General features: G+C 42.4%; 1 protein-coding gene and 1 long non-coding RNA gene across 3 annotated transcripts in view; one reads left to right on the top strand and one right to left on the bottom strand.

Annotated features, from left to right (window-relative positions):
* LOC130358846 (uncharacterized) overlaps nucleotides 1-10,900 on the bottom strand; it is a 28,939-nt gene extending 18,039 nt beyond the window's left edge. The window contains exon 1 of the long non-coding RNA XR_008889664.1: nucleotides 9,768-10,900. This is a non-coding gene — a long non-coding RNA (uncharacterized LOC130358846). The remainder of the gene's footprint in view (nucleotides 1-9,767) is intronic.
* Nucleotides 1-21,915, top strand: part of DIP2B (disco interacting protein 2 homolog B) — a 249,899-nt gene that overhangs the window by 193,649 nt on the left and 34,335 nt on the right. For both annotated transcript variants that reach the window (XM_056562713.1, XM_056562712.1), the window contains exons 17-24: nucleotides 4,421-4,535; nucleotides 6,511-6,650; nucleotides 6,956-7,092; nucleotides 10,912-10,992; nucleotides 14,992-15,119; nucleotides 15,569-15,683; nucleotides 15,903-16,104; nucleotides 18,210-18,319. In XM_056562713.1, the coding sequence (XP_056418688.1) occupies nucleotides 4,421-4,535; nucleotides 6,511-6,650; nucleotides 6,956-7,092; nucleotides 10,912-10,992; nucleotides 14,992-15,119; nucleotides 15,569-15,683; nucleotides 15,903-16,104; nucleotides 18,210-18,319 (1,028 nt within the window). The remainder of the gene's footprint in view (nucleotides 1-4,420; nucleotides 4,536-6,510; nucleotides 6,651-6,955; nucleotides 7,093-10,911; nucleotides 10,993-14,991; nucleotides 15,120-15,568; nucleotides 15,684-15,902; nucleotides 16,105-18,209; nucleotides 18,320-21,915) is intronic.

Below are 21,915 nucleotides of genomic sequence, written 5' to 3'. Positions count from 1 at the left end.
GATAGATAGATAGTGTGTCTGCGGGGGAGGAACTGGCACTGTGATACGGACTCTGGGTCCAGGTGGGTGCTGCTAGGGACATGAATCAATGTCCCATGACTATAAACATCCAAAAAGAAAGAGAAATGGGGTTTATTCACCCTTGTCAGTAGTGCTACGTTGAGAAAGGTCTCATTAAGAAGACCGAAATGTAGCACTACTGACAAAATGGGGGAATAAACCACGCTATGATGTTTATTGTAGTGCCGCTTCTCTTTCTTTTTGGATATATATATATATATATCCAGTATATAATATAGCAGCCCTTTTTTTTTTATTATTCTTCCACCAGATCTGGGTGCCATATGCCCCAAACATGATGTTAATGTAGCTTAAGGTAAATATAGTATAACAATGCACACTCTATATGCTGGTAACTTAGGAAAGTTTATTCACAAATGTAATTCAAACATTATAAATGTGCATGGTATCAGCTTCTTTCCTGCATATAAATGATGTTTCACCCTCCCCTGGGGCTTGTTAACCATCGCAAGGAGTGCACATACCAGTCTGTCACATGTGCTTCCTGCAATGGTTACCAGGAAGCATGTGTGGCAGATAGCACTTAGCAATTCCTGTTTTTTTTCTTTTTTTTTTTCTTTTCAATGTCATTCTGTGCCTGATAACATGTTTTACTATAAGCAGTCTCCATCAGGCTTACGTCATGTCCTCAGTGCAGCAGATTATTTTGTTTTCTTTTTAAACGCTCTTCTTACATAGAGATACTATGAGGTGAATTTCTTAGTTATGTGCCATAAGAGGGAACACATTTTTGTGCCAGCTCCTTTTTGCACTTAGATATGCAATTTTTTTCCTGTGTGTGGTATCCCCGAGGAATGTAACATGACTTTAGGGATGCAGCTAACGATTATTTTAATAGTCGATTAGTTGTCGATTATTTTATCGATTAATGAAAAAAAAAATTTCAAAATTCCAAAAAAAGGGGTTCAGCTGATTCTACATGAAAAATTATGTAGAATGGTCATATTAAAAGTTTCTAGCATGTGATGTGACCAAACAGCAGGAATTTTTGATATATATATATATTTTTTTTTCATTTACACCCGTTGCAGTACAGGATCATTATTAATGATCCTGTATAGGAACCAGTGTAAATTTGATACTGCCGCATGGGTAACTGTCTAAACTATTAAACTAAAATGTTAATGATTGACTAATATTTTAATAGTTCAGACAGTTCGCCATGCGGCAGTATCAAATATGTAAAAAAAATATAAATTATTTAACTTTTTTGTCTAGCAATAGAAAAAGGGGAGCTAATTTTTATTGGGGGAGCAGTTAATTTACATTTTTTTTATTACTTTACTCTTTTTATATACGGTAGTACTCATATACACATGGGGGTATGTGCAGACGGCAGAGCATTGCACCCGACCCATGTTTTTAGTACAGACTCTGTAGCACTACAAACACTAGGGTGCAAATACTCTGCATGCACCCCCATGTGTATAGAAGTGTATATGTACTACATACACACCGCTATACCCATGGGGGTATGTGCAGAGCATTGCACCCTTGTGTCTGTTGTACAGACACTAGGATGCAATGCTCTGCACATACTACCATTTGTATAGCAGTGTGTATGTAGTACACATGGGGGTATGTGCAGAGCGTTGCATCCTAGTGTCTGTACTACAGACACAAAGGTGCAATGCTCTTCACATGCCCCCATGGGTAAAGCGGTGTGCACTGCACACTGTACTACAGACACAAGGGTGCAATGCTCTGCATATACCCCCACCTGTATAGGAATGTACACACACTGCTATACACATGGGGGGTATGTGCAGGCTGCAGAGCATTGTACCCTAAGGTCTGTAGAAGACACTAGGGTGCAATGCTCTGTCTGCAGTCTCCTCTGCACATATCCTCCCATGTGTATAGTAGTGCAGTGCAGAGTAGACTGCAGACACACACGGACGGAGGCCCTGGGAAGATCACCCCGGCCCGCCAGGGCCGCAGCACAGTGAGTGTGTACTGTATTGGAACCTCAACCTACCGTACGGGGGCCCTTGAGGCGGCGGACGGTGGCAGAAAATGGAGGGTTACTGATCCTCATGGGCTGAGTGGGGGGAAATACAGGTAAAATGGCGGCAGGGGAGGAGACAGTTAGGAAGAGCAGCAGTCTCCTAAGTGGTAAGACTGATCGGAGGGTGGAGCTAAGAGTTTCAGCCTGTCACTGAGGCTGCTGCGTGATTTTCGGGACTTGCGTCTGACCGCCCCCCGGCCCGCAGCAGCCTCCTGACCACGGACAAAGAATCGGGTGATTATTCGATAACGGGATTCGTCGACAACGAATTCTGTTATCGTATTTTATCGATTAATGGTTGCAGCTCTACATGACTTACACCAAAATGTGGTAATGCTCGAAATGTACTTGCGCTTGTAGCTAGAGTACATGTATACATTTTGTGCACAGACAGCGGCAGAAATATGTCACATTTATTAAAAAGCGTTATGCCACTTAATACATATGTCATATTTATGCTAGCAGACGTTCACTTTACCAACGTGTGACATGCTGGTCTTAGTAAATTCTGTTTACTCAGATGCCTTATTTTTAGCTTGTAAACTATATCAAGTTCTTAAAGGGAATGTGTCACTATTTTATAATTTTTTTTACAAATTGTTCTATCAAGATAAAGCATTTCATTGATATATTTAGTTTTAGGACAATGTAGTTTTATTGTTATTTATTAATAAATTGTGTACTGGGGGCTGCCATATTGTAACCTCTTTGTGGTGTGTCACTTCACAGCACTTACACAGTTGCTTTATGGCAGGCACAAGAGCATAGGAAAGTTAAGACTGAGAGCATCTCATAGAAAAGCATTGACTGCTTACTGCACATAGGCAAAGTACAGGGTGGTGAAATGAAAGGGGGAGCCAGAGCCATTTTCTTGAAGTCCCTGAGGAACAGTGACCAATGGAGCAGAGAGCATCAGAGAGGTGGCTGGGGGAGGGGCAGCACAAAGTCACACACATTGCACAGTCCTGCCCTGGTGTCCTCTCAGGTCACTCTGCAGACATGGGGCAGGGGAAGATAAGGTTTATACAAAGTTTAGAGCTGAAGTCCCTTCCGTCCTTCTCCCCCCCCCCCCCCCCCCCCCTGCTCACCTCTGTGACCTGCCTGTCAGTCCTGACACTCAGCTCCCTGCACATCTCCGACCTCCTCAATGTGTAGACCTCCTCTCTGATTGTCACACACAGATTTCCAAGGCTCCTGATCTGCTTAGTACTGAAACATTTCTGGCCATTAAGGAGCCTGGGAAAGCTGTGTGTGGCAGTCAGACCCTATAATGACTCATGGCCCTGTAATGATAACAGAGTCTTACTATCTCACACAGCTTTTCCAAGCTCCTGAATGGCCAAAAATGTGTCAGTACTAAGCAGATCAAATGTTCATTCAGGAGCCTGAGAAAGCTCTTTGAGACAGTCAGGCTATGTTATCAGTTCAGGGCCATGAGTCATTACAGGGCATAACTGTAACACACAGCATTACCAGGTTCCTAAATTAATATAAACCTTTCAGTACAAAGCATATCATGTGCCCTTCAGGAGCCTGGGAAAGCGGTGTGTGAGAGCTACGCTCATTATGAAGTCTGCATGTGTCTCTGTACTGTGCGTGCGTCCCTTACTGGGTCACTGCAAACTGATGGCAGGGGGAGATGTTTACACTAGACTGTGAACCATGCAATAGATCTGTTAAAATGTCATCCACTGGTATTGTAATATGCTATATTCGCAGCAGATTATTCATATATACATATATATATATAAATATATATATGTATATTTATAACATTAATCTGTAGCAGCTGTACTTAACCACTGTTAAGTCACCAACAAGATGGCGCGGCACAGTGGAATTTCTCCCCCTTCTTTTGCACAGACACAAGAGGTGTGAGGTTACTAGCAGGGAGAGGGGTGGTTCAAATTTGCAGCAGCCAAGTTCCAAGTTACTTTCTCCTCACATTTTCATTTTAGCTCCCTCTACTGGTCAGCAGTGGGATATAAGAAAACTTAAATAATTATTTTCATATTTTCTGACATTTTTTTTTAAAGATTTCCAAAAATATTTAAAACATATAAACAAATGTATTTAACCTTTAAGAAAAAAAATTATAATTTGTTGACACATTCCCTTTACTTGTTTAATTGTTACTTGTGAACTGCAGGATCTTGGCAGTGCTGTCGTGGTATGCAAATCTGATCTGCAGTATATAAGTGTACCACACTCCCTATAGTGATACTGTGGACTGTGACTTGCATGTAGTTGTAGATTACACAGTCAAGCTCCCTTGACGTGCAGTCCCCTCTAGCCGCCTATTTCACTATCTTTTTGTATTTATTTTCTTAGGGTCTGTTTCATCTTGTGATGCTTTTCTGAGTTTGTTTCAAAATTATGGTCTTAAGCCTGAAGCAATTTGTCCATGTGCCACATCTCCAGAAGCCATGACTGTAGCCATCCGAAGGTACAGTAAGGATAAAAAAAATATTATTGTTTGTGTTAAGGGAGGGTTCACATTCAGCAGCAGATTTGTTGCAGAAATTTCTAAATGTGTCCTTTTTATCCTGGTGAATTAATTAAAAGTGAATTTTTTTAAGCTGTAGAAATTTTTGCAACCAATCTGCTGCATGTGAACTTATGTCTGATTCAGTTTTGTAAATATGATATGTCTACAATAATATTAGTTATTAGTGTATATGGTCACAGCTCGGGATGCATGGATCAATCTAGCGCCCCTCTCTCTCTCTCTCTCTCTCTCTCTCTCTCTCTCTCTCTCTCTCTCTCTCTCTCCTCTCTCTCTCTTAAAAAAAATAAAATATATACAGTGACCCCCCCCCCCCCCGACCTACGATGGCCCCGACATATGATCATTTCAAGATGCGATGGTCTCTCAGAGGCCATTGCATGTTGAAGGCAGCATCAACATACGATGCTTTTGTATGTCGGGGCCATCGCATAAATGGCTATCCGGCAGCGCAGACTGCTTCAGCTGCCACCGGATAGCCATTTACGGTGCCCCGTGTGGTCCGCTGACGATCACTTACCTGTCCTCGGGGCTCCGGCGCGTCCTCTTCGGGATCCCCTGCATCGTCGGTGCTCTCCATTGTCGTCATCACGTCGCTGCGCACGCCGTTCTGTCATCCAATAGGAGCGGTGTGCGTAGCGATGTGATGGCAGCGACGGAGAGAGAAGATGCCGGGGAAGCAGAGGCCTTGCCGGAGCGTCGGGGACACCCCGGGGACGCGGCGACAACGATGGAGAGCGACATCCAAGGCAGCGGTGACGGTCCGGAGCGGCGGGGATAGGTGAGTACAACTTCCTCTACCAGTGGTCTTCAACCTGCCGTCCTCCAGATGTTGCAAAACTACAACTCCCAGCATGCCCGGACAGCTGTTGGCTGTCCGGGCATGCTGGGTGTTGTAGTTTTGCAACATCTGGAGGTCCGCAGGTTGTAGACCACTGTCCTATACTTTACATTGCACGGATCCCTCAACATACAATGGTTTCAACAAACGATGGTCCATTTGGAACGGATTACCATCGTATGTTGAAGGACCACTGTATATGTACACACACGCACACACGCATCAGCACTTGTAATATTTAAGTGAATTCAGTGTAAATATTCTGCTCGGAAATTCCAGAGCAGCAACCTCCTGTTGTTTTCAATGAGATTCTGCTGCCCCCTGCACAAGGCACAGTTTTGGCAGAAAACTCGACTGTGGAAACTCAAATTCCGGACTCCTCAGACAGAATGAACATATTTATTTTTTAGTGGAATCCTCTCAGAAATGCATTGCCGTCTATAGATATGGGGGTGTTTCCGATCGGTCCTAGCACTGACTGATTTGTCGGCACCTGTCCTGTGAATGGGCCCTTAGTGTGTGGGCAAGGTCACGCATCCAAATTACACAGGCCAATTAGCTGACAAACAAGCATTTGTTCATCTGTCGGTTGATCTCTGGGCCCATTACATAGGGTGTAATAGGCCTTTAAGGAAGATGGCTAATTTATTTATGTTTGTTTATTTTTATTTTGGGACAAGGTATATTTTAAGTTGGTACTATTTCCAGACCTGGGGCCAAAGAATTGTAACCCCTTAGATCCCGTGGTCACTATTACCTACTGTATCTACCAACCCACCACAGTGTACTATTACTGATTGGAAGATAGAGGATAGTAGTAATAATAATTTTCTATTTGTTTTTTCTATTTCTATATATATGATTTTAACTAGACACGCACGTATATCTATCTGCCTATCTGTTTATCTTTTCCCGATTTTTCTTCTTTCTATTTTTTATCTGTTTAGTTTATTTATCTTGTGTCTAATTTCTTGTCTCTTTCTTTCTTTAGTTTATATTCTTGGATTTTATGTTTTATGACGTTATTGATACTGATATAATGTACAATGTCGTGAAGAATTGTTTTTATTTAAGGCCTGGGATTCCTGGGGCTCCATTGCCTGGAAGAGCTATTTTGTCTATGAATGGGTTAAGTTTTGGCGTTATCCGTGTGAACACAGAGGACAAGAACTCTGCTTTAACAGTGCAAGATGTTGGACATGTGATGCCTGGAGGTAAGTGAAATTTATATATATATATATATATATATATATATATATATATATGTCAAATTTATTAATGGTAAATTATTTGGTAGATTTTATTTACAATAATTTTGGATAATGTGGAATGTTCTACAACTTTTATGGGGTTTCTATGTGCATAGATTTTACAAAGGGCTCTGTTCTCATTGTTTTGATTGAAAATCCTTACATCTTTGTTCCATGACCACAATTGTAAAGGTGGTCAAATGCACAGTGGAGTATTTATTTTAGTAGAAAATTGCAAAGTATTAAATCCTGGTACTCTGTGTTTTTAGGAATAATGTGTATTGTAAAACCAGAGGGCGTGCCGCAGTTATGTAAAACGGATGAGATTGGAGAAATCTGTGTGAGTTACAAAGGAGGTGGGATAAGTTATTTTGGACTGTCTGGAGTGACAAAGAATACATTTGAGGTATGTATACTTCATAAAACGTATTTAAAATAGTTTTTCTATTGTCCAATGATGAATGTTTCAGTATGATTAATAGTTTTATACTCTGGGACAAATTTCTTTATTAAAAACTGCTGACACTGTCGGTAAAAGATTTAAAAACATGCACTCATCTGCTGTCAATCCCCTTCCAGTGCCATTGCCCGCCTTTAGTGCTTCCTCTTCATTCCATCGTAAAAATGCCCGCTGAGGTTGGTCACCGCTTCATTAAGCACTGACAGTGGATAACTGTGCCGGTGGGGGATTGGCGACATGTTTCTTTATTACATTTTTCTTTATTTTATACACACCCCTGAGCAGTTTTAAAGGAAAAAAAAAGATTCCTGTACACATATACATCAAGTCTTAGGGCCTATGCACACTACGGCATCTTAAGTGTGATCGGCGCTAGGACCATGAGGACATTGCTGGTCCCCATAGCCGGCAATGCATTCTGCTCTGTATTCTAGCAAAAGTATAAACACACAGTGTGCAGTGGAATCTCTGCTAGAAATGTTGTAGTGTGTATGGGCCCTGATTGTGAGTCTGTGACACAGGTTCAGTGTCTGATCACATTATGAAGCGCACGTCGTATAGGCCGTCAGATTTAATCAATGCTTCGGTTCCGATGAATGACTGTATTGATAAATGATCATCATAGAATGATAGTCCTTAAAGGGGTACTCCACTGGCCAGAGTTTGGAAATAAATGCTCTGAACACTGTTTTCGCACTGTGGGGGGGTGTTGGCCACGCCCCTCGTGACGTCATGGTCACGCCCCCTCAATGCAAGTCAATGGGAGGGGGCATGACGGAGCTTCCGGAGCATTTACTTCTGAATGCTGGCCAGTGGAGTACCCCTTTAAAGAACATGAGGTGAGCTCGCTTTGTGCAAGATTTTATTTCTTATTTTTATCGGCTTTTAAAACAATTTTACTTATAATAGGAAATTTAGTCAAAGTTACTTTCTTATAAACAATTGTAAAAAGATGACATCAATGAAGCCTCTCAATACTCACACTCTTTATTTACTGATACGTGTTCATTGAAAACCTTTTTCTGACCTTAGACAACCCCTATTCATCAAGCAGGTCTATTGGCTTTGCATGTTTTGGTAACTGCTTTACAGTGACCTGTAAATCAGCTTTTTTTTTATACATCATTACTTAGGGTGCGTTCACACCGCCGTCTGTACCCGTTTGATTTTCCCCATTTTGGTTCCGTTGTTGCGGCTTGTAAACGGATTACAAACGGTTGTAAATTAATCTCATTGATGTCAATAGATTTTTTACAATCCTTTCACATCCGTTTGCACCTGCCTGCGCTCATTTCCGTTTTTTTTGACGGGAGAAAAGACGGTCCATGCAGTATTTTTTTTTCCGTCGAAAAAATGGAAGAAAAACGGATACAGTAAATTTAACATTGAAATCTATGGGAAACGGATGAGCCTTTTAATGTCATCCGTTTGCATCTGTTTTTTCAATCCGTTTATTTTGATCCGTTTTTACTTCCGAGCATGCTCAGAACAAAATAAAAAAAATTTTTTTTTTGGTTTATTAACTGAACAACTACGGATACAAAGGGATAACATCCGTTTGCATCAGTTATTGTCCGTTTTTATTTTTAAATCCGTTTTTGTTTTTGACGGGAGAAGAACGGGACAGGTCTAGACGGCCGTGTGAACGCAACTAGAGATGAGCGAACTTACAGTAAATTTGATTTGTCACGAACTTCTCGGCTCGGCAGTTGATGACTTATCCTGCGTAAATGAGTTCAGCCTTCAGGTGCTCCGGTGGGCAGGAAAAGGTGGATACAGTCCTAGGAAAGAGTGTCTTAGGACTGTATCCACCTTTTCCAGCCCATGGGAGTACCTGAAAGCTGAACTAATTTATGCAGGAAAAGTTATCAACTGCCGAGCCGAGAAGTTTGTGACGAATCGAATTTACTGTAATTTCGCTCATCTCTAAACGCAACCTTAAAAGGACTGTTGTCCATGAGACATCCTCTAAAAAACAGTAATATAGAAATAGTTTGCAAGGCACTGATTCTAAATCTGTAATTTTTTTAATCTTTCTATTCACTTGTATTTCTGTGTTTTAAGCCTACAAAGTCTAAGTAGTCCTCTCTATTATATTGCTGAACTTAGCAGTCCTCTCAATGCATAAGAGTAAAAAGGCCTAGAGCAAGGAAATAAAAACAAGTACAAAGGTAAAAACTACACGTTCAGTATAAGCGTCTTTTTAACTATTTCTCGATTGGAGGTAACAGTCTCTTAAAGGAATTGTCAGGTGTAGGAAACCTACTTTCATATATATAAGACAATTCCGAGGAGTCCTCTGTCTAGACCAGTGTTTCCCAACCAGGGTGCCTCCAGCTGTTGCAAAACTACAACTCCCAGCATGCCCGGATAGCCTTCGGCTATCCGGGCATGCTGGGAGTTGTAGTTTTGCAACAGCTGGAGGCACCCTGGTTGGGAAACACTGGTCTAAAACGTCACCTTTTGAGTGTAATGCTTAATTTCCCCTGTGATGGCGCTGCAGGGAAATTAAAGAGTAGCTATCACTAACATAATTTTCCCTAATCCCCTTCCCCATCTGTCCCTGACACTACCTACCTCTATCCCTGTATTTATTTCATTCAATTTCCCCCTAAAAATACCTTTTTTCAAACAGCTTCGGTAGCTCAGAGTTGAGCAGTCTCCAGAGGGCCAGGAAGTGGGCGGCTTCGGCCGACGTGACGTCATCTGAAGCCTGGCCGGGGATCGCTTCCGCCCGTCTTCCTGCAGTGAGAAGAGGCATATGAATGGGGGCAGGGATATTCAAATTTCACGCGCGGCGTCTCCACTCTCGTCTCCCTCTCTGTCTTCAGCATGAGAGACTGCAGCGGGTGTGCTGCAGTGTGAAAAGGCATATGAAGGGGGGCGGGGAGATTCAAATTTTGCGCGCCGCAGGCCAACGAGCGCGGTGCTCGCTCTCTGCCTGTTTCATATACAGGCAGAGAGCAAGCTGTGAACGAGCATTTCGGACCACGCTGCCCGGCCAGCAGTGATCCAAACGTGCTCAACGTAAGGGGGTGAAAATGCTTCCTGAGCCATAGAGTGACACCTAGTGGCCAGGTTTTAGAATGTGAAAAAAACAATAAAAACGAGATTTTTTTTTTAAATTAAAATATATTAGAAACATGTTTATTTTTGCATAATTTATATATAAAAAATGTTTTACTTTAATGAGAGTACCCATTTAAACACTTACTGCCAGGTTTCCTCTCAGACTCTGGGGGTCTCAGCAGAGGGGACACACTGTGATCAGCTCATTTTCAAGAGGCAGGAATTGTCCATTGCAGAGGATAAATGATCAAAAACACATAAACAAAGTCCAAAAGATTGTATGCAGTTCTATTGTCTCTGTGTTTAGGATCTTTTGCATTAAAATTTGAATGTCACTTTGTTATGTACATTAGATGAATTAGGATTGAATTTGTGTATTCTAGTATCATTTCACAACTCCTCGTTGCTCGCACAGGGGCCATTGTCATCTCTCTGTATTTGGAAGGAATACAATGTTCTCACTTTCCAGCCTTGATTTTCTACAGAAAGACATCTGTTCATGCTCAGTGATCTGCCATGTGAATACGGTGCCTGCAGGGTTTCTTGCTTGAAGCTTTCTACAGCCACAGTTGCCTCTCAGCAGCATGTCTCTTTCACATATCTTAGATTCTAAATAACTTTACCATTCCTCCATTCGGCTTTCTTGTTCTTTTTTTTTTTTCAAGCAGCAATTCACTTATTTTTAATTTTTTTCAGGTCTTACCAGTTGGTGCAACCGGGACCCTAATTGGGGAAACACCATTTACCAGGACTGGCTTATTGGGCTTTGTAGGACCTGTAAGTGTTCAGCTGTAATGTAATTATTGAAGTAGAAAATTCTAGTCTATTACTGTTAAGGATTTGTTAGCATGTTAAAAATGGGCATTGTCACCATAAAAAAACTTTTGACCTGTCATAAGCTTTGAAGTGACAGTGATACTTTAAAGGAAAGTATTCAAAGTTAAAAGCAGTTACTGGGTATATTTGTTTTGTTTTGTACATGATTTTGGGGACACCCATCTTTCTTGAGCTGCAATTATCAGAGATGCTTTACAGTAGCAACATGTATCATAGGACCTGTAGTCTGGAGATGATCTATTGACTTCCATTGAAGAGATCTCTTGTTGAGGAAGGGAGCTGTGGTCATTCAGGGGCAGAATCTGTCTTATTTGCCTTCACCCTTATAATAGAAGTGTTCTTTAATCCCTTGCCGCAGAACGCCGGGTATACCCGGCGCTGCGGCACGGGAGGGTTATGAAGCTCGCATCATAGCCGCACAGTCCCGGCTGCTATCAGCAGCCAGGATCCGTGTCTAATGCCCGACATCCGGCATGAACTCTTAAGACGCGGCGACCAAAGTTGCTGGCCGCGTCTAAAAGTGAAAGTTAAAATCGCAATGTCCCCATCAGCTAGGATGCAGCAGAAGGATGACTTACCTGCCTCCTGCATGTCCGAACGGCGATTGATTGCTGCAAGCCTGAAATCCAGGCTTGAGCAATCAACTGCCGATAACACTGAACACTGATCAATGCAAAGCTATGGCTTTGCAGTGATCTGTGTAAAAGATCAGTGTGCACAGTGTTATAGCCCCCTATGGGAGCTATAACAATCCCCCAAAAAAGTTAATAAAGATCATTTAACCCCTCCCCTAATGAAAGTTTGAATCACCCCCCTTTTCCCATAAAAAAAAAAAACTGTGTAGAAAAATAAACATATGTGGTATCGCCGCATGCCTAAATGTCCGAACTATAAAAATATATCATTATTTAAACTGCACGGTCAATGGCGTACGCACAAAAAAATTCCAAACTACAAAATAGCGGATTTTTGGTCTCTTTTTATAACACAAATGAATAAAAAGTGATCAAAAAGTCAAATTAAAACAAAAATGCTACCGATAAAAACTTCAGATCACGGCACAAAAAATTAGTCCGTACATGGAACAATAAAAAAGTTATAGGGGGCAGAAGATGACAATTTTAAATGTATACATTTTCCTGCATGTAGTTATGATTTTTTTCCAAAGTAATAAAAAATCAAACCTATATAAGTAGGATATCATTTTAATCGTATGGACCTACAGAATAAAGATAAGGTGTAATTTTTTATGAAAAATGCACTGCGTAGAAACAGAAGCCCCCAAAATTTACAAAATTGCGTTTCTTCTTCCATTTTGTCGCACAATGATTTTTTTTCCCGTTTTGCCGTAGATTTTAGGGTAAAATGACTGATGTCATTACAAAGTAGAATTGGTGGCGCAAAAAATAAGCCATCATACGGATTTTTAGGTGCAAAATTGAAAGGGCTATGGTTTTTATATGGTAAGGAGGAAAAAACGAAAGTGGAAAAACGCTGTGTCCTTAAAGGGTTAAAATCCTACCTGTGATAAAAATTTGATTACTGCTGAGAAGCGTGAGTGTGTGTGCATATCTAATACAGAGGGACTACAATCATATGCCTCCAGCTGTTGCAAAACTACAACTCAAAGGATGTGTGGGCATGCTGGGAGCTGTAGTTTTGCAAAAGCTGTAAGCACGTAGTGTGTGTATAGCATAAAACCAGAAAGTAAAGGGACCAGTGACTGAGGAGAGTGAGGAGGAGAGGGAGTGGTTATCACCTGAGGAGAAGAAAGGACCGCCCCCCCTGCTTCTGGTCGGCAACATTAAGATAATTCAGATATAAAGCTAATTCTGAGAGAAATATAGATCATCTATCTATATATATATATATATATATATATATATATATATATATATATATATATATAAAACTCAATGGGGGAGATTTATCAAAACCTGTCCAGAGGAAAAGTGTCCCAGTTGCCCATAGGAACCAATCAGCTCGCTTCTTTCATTTTTAACAAGGCCTCTGCAAAATGAAAGAAGCGATCTGATTGGTTGCTATGGGCAACTGGGCAACTTTTGCTTTGCACAGGTCTTGATAAATCTCCCCCAATGTGTGTATGTGTGTGTGTATGTGTGTATGTATGTTTGTGTGTATGTTCCAGCATCACGTCCAAACGGCTAAAGATATTAACATGAAACTTGGCACACATGTTACTTATATGTCAACAACAAACATAGGATAGGTAATTTAACCCTTACTCACCCCCATTTGCCAGGGTTGGGGTTTTTGTTTAAAGGGGTTCTCCGGTGCTTACACATCTTATCCCCTGTCCAGCCCTGTGGTCGCCGGTAATCAGACCCGGAGCGAACACGCTCCGGGGACTGATCACAAACTGGGTGCCGCGTGCAATATCACTGGGGTCCCCAGCGGCGGGACTCCCGCAATCAGGCATCTTATCCCCTATGCTTTGGCTAGGGGAAAAGATGTGTAAGCACTGGAGAACCCCTTTAAGGTCCCATACAAGTCTATGGGAAATATATGTTACTGCATAACTTCCAAACGGCTGGAGATATTTCGATAATACTTGGTCACATGTTACTTATATATCCACTTAAAATATAGTATAGTTAATTTAACCCTTACCTACCCCCATTTGTGAGGGTCAGGGTTTTTGTTTAAAGTCCCATGCAAATCAATGGGAAATGTATTTTCTCACATAACTTCTGTACGGCAGGAGATATTTCAATAATACCTGGTACACATATTATGGGTCGGGATAGGAGGCCAGGATAGGAGGTCGGGATTTGAGGACCGGATATGGGGACAGGATATGGGGTTGGGATATGACAACAATATATGAGGACTGGATATGAAGTCAAAAGCTTCCGCCTTTGTGGATTTTCCTCCCCAACAAGGATTAGGAAGGAAAAACTGGGCAACGCCGGGTACTCAGCTAGTAGACACATAAAGATGATTTGTACATGAACAGGATGAGGTACTGAGCAACATATAACAGGTACACTTTAAACATGGTCCATCCTTTCATTCTGAAGCAAGATAAGCCACCACCAGATGAGTCTGGCAGGGGCTTTTTCCCCTCTCCCTGTTCAGAATGCATGGAGGCTTAAAGGGGTATACCTAAGATGTTTGATCATGGGGGGCCCGCCGCTGGGATCCCCCCCCCCCCCATCCCCGCGATCTCCATGCAGCATCCGCATTCCATGGGGGCTGCATCTCCGGTCTTGGAAAGCTCTCTCTTTCCAGGACTGGAGATGTGACATCACGCTGCGCCCCCTCCCATAGACATGAATGAAGGGGGTATGGCGTGACGTCATGAGGGGGCATGGCGTTATGACACCTCTCCAGTCCCAGAAAGAAAGAGGTTTCCGAGACCGGAAACACAGCCCCGCAAGGAATGCGGGTGTTGTACGGAGATAGCGGGGCCCCCCGCAATCAGACATCATATCCCCTATCCATTGGATAGGGGATAAGATGTCTTTGGCTGGATAACCCCTTTGACAGAGCATGAATGTGTATAACAGGGGGTTAGGAAACATAGATGTTGGTCCAATGTTTGTTCACCCCACAGCTATCATATGTGGGAAAAATGCATTGAATGATTGCTTATTTATTACTCTCATATTACGCTAACATTTACAGCATTTGCTGAAACTAATGCTTAGAATGTGCATTTTAGTCATCAACTGGAGCATAGTATATAACCATATTTTGTAACTTATTGCAAGTCACATTGTTTTGTATTGGGTGTCATTTATTGCTTGTTTTTGCCTCTAGAATCATTGAAACAGCTTATTTTTTATGCCAAAAAATATGTTTCAGTATGAAAAAAATGCACTGCCTGATTTAGAACTCTGTGATACATCTGTAACTTGAGTCCATGAACCATATCTCAGGTTTAAAAAAAATTGTTTTTTTTTTTTCTTGTTTCAGGGGAACCTTGTATTTGTGGTTGGAAAAATGGATGGAACATTGGTGGTTAGTGGAAGGCGTCACAATGCAGATGACATTGTAGCAACTGCACTAGCCGTGGAATCCCTGAAAACCTTGTACAGAGGAAGGTATTACATCCCTTTGTTGTGGTGTGTAAAGTGTGATTTATGTTAATGTTGCGATTACATTTTGTGACCTTTTTTTTTTTACCCATTGACTTCAATAGAGAATAAAACGCTGCAAGCTTTTTTTTTTGTACACAATTTTAATAGAAGCAGCAGCATGTATCATGGCGACGTACTGCTATCTTCTGCTAGATTAACTCTAAAACTCACGTAGGCAGATTGTCTGCAGGGTGTCATTAAATGTCTATTTACTAAATTTCCAGTTTACCATTTGATAGAACAACACACAACACAATTTATGATCTCTCCTACCTTACTGGTAAAACAATGGCATCCCAAAGACTGTTATTAGCGTGTTTTTTTGTATGCTTAGTTTGATAATAAGTCAATGTACTGTATGGGCCTAGTGATCAAATTAGAAGTTGGTTGCATTTATGTTGTTTTTGTTTTAGGATTGCTGTGTTTTCTGTCACTGTGTTTTATGATGAACGCATTGTGGTTGTAGCGGAGCAGAGACCTGATGCTTCCGAGGAGGATTCATTCCAGTGGATGAGTCGTGTGCTGCAGGTAAATATGTTTCTGTGGCTCCAAGTCGCAGGCCAGCAGAGATCACTGATGAAGGGTGCTTCTTGAAGTAGGGGATATATGACTCTAATTATTGTAATGTGTGTGTGTATGTGTGTGTGTATATATATATATATATATATATATATATATATGTGTGATCTATAGCTTTATGTCAAACTGCTGTACCGCTTACTAATGTTTTCATCTCTTTTGGTCCAGGCCATTGATAGTATCCACCAAGTGGGAGTTTACTGCCTTGCCCTTGTTCCTGCAAACACATTGCCAAAAACTCCTCTTGGAGGAATCCACTTATCTCAAACAAAACAGCACTTTTTGGAAGGCACTTTACATCCTTGTAATATACTCATGTGTCCTCACACTTGTGTCACCAACTTGCCAAAGCCAAGGCAGAAACAGCCAGGTAAATATTAATTATTTTCTCAATAATATATATTCTATATAAAACATCAAAGAAGCATATCATATAGGCTAAAACTCTAGGTGCTTAATTGTGGAGCTGTAGCAGAGAAATATGATTTGGTCCCACATTCCTATATTTAATGGGTATACAGAGTTAAAAGTGTTTATCTCCTATAGGGGATGAGTGTCAGATTGCAGGGGGTCCAGCACTTGGAATCCCCCAATGATTTTGAAAACGGGGGCCCAATTCCCTCCTTTTGAATGTTCTCTTCATGGCTGTTCCCTTCGGTTTCTATGGAGCTGCTGGAGTACAGAATTTGGCTATCCCTGCAGCTCCCATTGATCAACGCTGTGCAGCCTGTGATCGCTCCATTCAATATAAACCATCAGGGTCCCATTGTCAGGGGATCCAAGCAGTCAGACCCTTGCAATCTTATGATTTATGCACTTTTAACTGGGAATTCCTTTTTAAGTAAATAAAATATTCCACAAATAGACCACATATACATTGATTTACACTTGCTCTTTAGTTATTTCCGATGTTCACCTCGAAAATAAACAAGAAATCAAAATTTATTCTGCTTCACAATAAGTCCTCTGATTTCTCACCATAAACATAGAAAAGACAATTGCGTTAAAAGCACCATCAAAGATCCATCCAAGAGATATTAGAGAGGCACTCACCGAGAATAAGTGTTAAAACTTTTTCTTAATTATCGGTTGAGAGACATCACAAAATCAGGGAATAGCCCAGGTGCTAAACAATACATAGGCGGGGTTACAGTCGTTTCACGCCAGTAATGATGCTTTGTCAGCATACCAAGCCTTCTGTCTGTTGCAGGGATCTGCCTTAAACTGCCTTTTACTGGGGCTTCTCGAAATTCCCAATCCTATTACATAAAACCCTCTACCCATCCATATCTCTTTAAATTGGGAATGGGAGGGTTCTGAAATCCTATAATTTGGTTAGGATTAGTTGTCTGCTCTTCCTGTATGTATGGAAAGCGACTATAAGCAGGCTGAATTTACCATCTTCTCTGGAAAAGACACAGATCTTGCTACTGCTTTCTTCTAGAAAGCCCCTTATAAGGTTCACAGCAACCGTTTGGATTGCCTTGATAACTTTGGGAATTATTGTTTTGGACTTGTGGTATTAAACTGCTGCCCTCCAGATGTTGCAAAACTTTAACTCCCAGCATGCCCGGACAGCCAACGGCTGTCCGGGCATGCTGGGAGTTAAAGTTTTGCAACATCTGGAGGGCAGCAGTTTGAGACCACTGTTTTAGACTGTCATATAAAAGCCTAAGGGGGAGATTTATCAAAACTGTGCAGAGGCAAAGTTGCCCATTTGCCCATAGCAACAAATCTATAAAAGCAAGAGAGAGCGCTCCATAGCATAATACCACCCGGGTAGGTGTAGCAAAAGAAGTAATTATACGAGCCTCTTACCCCAGGTGGTTGTGCGAACTCATACACAACAACGGTAAGCCTGAATGAGAGGAATGGTCCGGTCTGCAGCCTCCCAACCAAGTGAACAGCAACTGGGATTAGACTTCCAAAGGGTGGTGGGTCTCCACGACGCTGACCAAGGAAGGACACGTCAGGTAAGTAGAAGGTAGCTTTATTTGGATAATGCAACGCGTTTCACCACGCTTGCGCGGCTTCATCTGGCTCCTGATGAAGCCGCGCAAGCGGTGTGAAACGTGTTTCATTATCCAAATAAAGCTACCTTCTACTTACCTGACGTGTCCGTCTTTGGTCAGCGCCGTGGAGACCCACCACCCTTTGAAAGTCTATTCCCAGTTGCCATAGCAACCAATCGGCATGCTTCTTACATTCTTAACAAGGCATCTGAAAAATGAAGAAAAAAAAAGCAAGCTGGTTGCTATGGGCAACTGGTCAACTTTTCCTCTGAACAGGTCTTGATAAATCTCCCCCTATGTTTTTGGTTGCTAGTAGAACAGTCTGGGATTGTGTTGTAAACAACCTTGATGTGGAAAATCAAGAATTCTCTACCATACACACATAACATTTTGATGTGTATCTTAGAAGAAGTCTTTATAACCATGCTTAAGTGTGATCTTCATTTTTTCCTCTGCTTTGAAGGTGTTGGCCCAGCTTCTGTTATGGTTGGCAATCTGGTTGCAGGGAAGAGAATCGCTCAGGCATCGGGTAGAGATCTTGGACAGATAGAAGAAAATGATTTGGTGAAAAAGGTAAAGTATCAGTACATAGCATAGTAAATCTATGAATGATCTTGCCTTCTAGAGAGGTTATCCTATTATAAAAGTCCACATTCAAACAGCTTTTAAGAATATTAAATGGATTTCCACATTTTCCGTTATTTATTTTTATTTATTATGCATTTAAAGTCCAAACTTAGGCTTATACTCTTCAAGGTTCCAGTAGGCTATGCTCAACCTGATTTTCATTTATATACTCTTGCGTGGCAACCACAGCTGCTGGGTTTGTGTGTTTAACCTGATCCACTTCTTAATTCTGAACACCACCTGGCCTCTTATCTTAGTGTCTCTTCTCTATATCCCTTCTTAGAAAAACGTCCCCTGTAGGGTTAGTAGTCTTTTGCCCGTTCAGACTTGCCCTGCAGGTTTAGAAAGCTGCTTGTTCTCTACACTACTACTCTGATATTATGTCTGCCCTCCCGTTATGGAATAATACCAATTTCCACCATTGGATCCTCAGTTTTAGTTTTCCTAGGGTGTCCCTAAATTGACTTTTGTCCATGACAACAATCATTTCTCTTATTTTTTTAAATATATTTTTATTAACCATTTTTCAAAAATACATAAACAGTAATGCAATGCATAAACTAAGACATCAGTATAATACAAAACAAAGCCCATCACACTCTCGGGGGTCATCATGGGAGATTAATTGACCAGTCCCTTCAGTGAGAAGGCAGCATTCGGGAAAGTCTCTGAAATGTAGCAACAAAAATAATACCCCCTTCCTTACAGAGATTAAATACTATAAAACACCTATCACCACTTCGACTCTCAGGGGAGCCCAGACCCAACCAGGAGAGCAAGCAGCAAAGATCATCAGGCAATCGCAGGGCTCCCAGAGTGCCCTTCAGGGATTCCACATTATACCAGACAGTATGCTGAAAAGGAAATACTATGTCCGCGATCCCCTGCAAGTCAAAGTGTGATACAATGAAAGACGTCCATTTCTTAAAAAACCTTTTAGTACCTGAATTACGGTGGCGTTCAGCGTCTAGCCTGTTTATGCCAAGAAAAACCTTCATTTGGGATACCAGTACTGACAGGTCTGGAGTCTGCGCCTTTAGCCACTGAAGAAATAGACACCAAAGCGCTACCAAAAGCAAGACATGAACGATACTTGGAATCCTCCGCTCACTCTCCTCTCCGGTGGGCGGAATTGATGGAAGAGAAGGGACTGAGGCATAAAGGGAAGAGAGACATGCCAGTGATCTTGAATATACAGCAGGTGCACACCAACCGCCAGCAGTCAGCCGAGTGAGAACATTCCCAGACCACGTGATATAAATTTGTGAGTGGAGAACAACATTTGGGACAGCTAGTGATCCTGTCAGGGAAAGATGGTGTGGGGAGGATATTAATGCCATATAAAGCGGCATGCGATAGTTTAAAATAAGTCTCCCGCCATCGCTCATTTATGACTTGTTTACACACTGTTCCCCATCCCTATAAAATAGTGTCATGTATGTCAGTGTAACCCGTCCATCGTTCCCAAGTACGAAAAAACTTCTTAGAGTCTAGTTTGAGGAAGCGATCACGGCAAGCCAAGTGGAGCGACAATATAGAAGCTCTCCTTGGCTCCTGGTCAATGATTATTTCAAGTGTATGAGTAGTGGCCTCCTGTGTTAGATCCCGTAGTCTGGATAAGCAAAAGGAGTATATCTGGTTAGCATAAAGAATATGAGACTGGGGAGTCCAAACATGCGGATCATGTCGCTCATTGTTAGCCATGACCGGTGTCCTTATTAATCAGAATCCCCACCGTCGTCACACCCCTAGTTTCCCAGAGGTGAAACCACGAAGAGGAGTCACATTGCGGAAATTCATGGTGACCCCGGAGGGGCGTCTGTTTCGAAAGAAGAAAAGGAACACCAAAAGTCTTGCAAATCTCTTTCCAAGACACAATTTTGTCCCTGAGGAGAACAGAGCTCTTAACAAACGTTGGTAACCTGGCATAAGAGGTATGCAGCATGCAACCGCCAATGCCCTCTCTACTGTCTGGTTGGAAAAGAATGTCGGGTCCTGGAGCCAGTCCAGTACATGACGAAATAAACATGCCAAATTATAACCCCGAAAATCGGGAAGTTGACTCCGCCCTATAGAGCATGAGCTTTTGCAAGGCTATCTGCGAACGCTTGCCCTGCCATATAAAGCGGGAACAAGTGGAATTAAGACGGCGAATGTCGTCATGTTTTAATAGGAAAGGAAGCTGGTACAATAAACGTGGGAAACTAATCATTTTGATGAGATGACAGCGGCCCAGGAAAGAAAGCGGTAGATTCTCCCATCTCCTCAGTTCCACGAGGATGCACTTGAAGAGGGGAGTATAGTTGAGTGAATAGAGCGTATCAGGCGTGCACCCTATTCTGATATCCAGGTATGTTATGAAAGTGGTGCTCACTGCCACTCCCAAATCCCCTGCTGCTGTTAACCATCTATGGGTGGTACATCCCAAGGGTAGCAGCTTGCTCTTAGAGGCATTGATCTTATAACCCGTGAGGCGCCCCACCGTGGACAACAATTCCAGAATTTTAAGTTCCTGGGAGCCCACCATGATACCTTTATGTACATCTGAGGCAATAAGGAATCGCGCCAGAGGCTCTATCGCCAGGTCAAACAATAATGGGGATAGGGGGCATCCTTGCCCCGTGCCTCTCAATAGCGGAAGGGACGTGGAAAGGATGCCTGGAGTATAGACTTTGGCCATAAGACCATCATAAAGGCCCGATTTGAAGGAGCTGAAAGGGCCCATAATCCCAAATCAGTCTAGCAGCAGTCTCGACCAATCCCATCTGACATTGTCAAACGCTTTTCCCGCATCAAGAGTGAGCAATGCAGGATGGCAAGTTGGCTGAGACCCACCCCGGACACTATCCATAGCCGCCAATACCTTACGGATATTGGTAACCGCTGATCTCGTTTTAACAAAACCCACCTGGTGATCCCCTACTAGAGCCAGTAAGAAGCACGCAAACCAATCCGCAAAACTTTTTTGAGAGTAACTTAACAGCCTGGTTAATTAGGGTAATCGGCCTGTAGGAGCCCGGGTCTAATTTTTAATATATGCCATTTTAGCTGCGGAAGACAACTGGCCGGTCTGTAGGGCGATATTAACCACTTGGGACCACAGGCATACAGGTACACCCTGACGCACTCGTACTTAAGGACCAAGGGCGTACCTGTATGCCCATGGGAATTTCGGTTCCCTCCGCTCGCCAGGCGGAGACCGGACCGGTGTGACTGCTGATATCTATCAGCAGGCACCCTGTGCAAATGCCCAGGGGTGGTCCTTAGACACTCCCATGTCGGCAATCGCCGGTGAATTCGGCGATTTGCGGGGATTCTGGATCATACAGGTCTCCGGTGACCCAGAAAAAAAGGGGGAATCGGTTGTCCAGAACTCCCCCGATCCCCCTGAAGGGATAGGATCGAGGTGGCAGGGGTGCCACCCCTCCTATCCCTGCTATTGGTTGTTCAGAAGCGATGACCAACAGCAGATCAGGGGTGGTGGTGGTGGGGGGGGGGGGGTTTAACGTTCGGTTCCCCCCGCTCTGCCCACCCACTGTAGT

Source organism: Hyla sarda, chromosome 2 (genome assembly GCF_029499605.1).
Source record: "Hyla sarda isolate aHylSar1 chromosome 2, aHylSar1.hap1, whole genome shotgun sequence".
NCBI classification, from domain to species: domain Eukaryota; kingdom Metazoa; phylum Chordata; class Amphibia; order Anura; family Hylidae; genus Hyla; species Hyla sarda.
The sequence above is the reverse complement of the archived record's forward strand: the minus strand, read 5'-3'. Positions and strand labels throughout refer to the sequence as shown.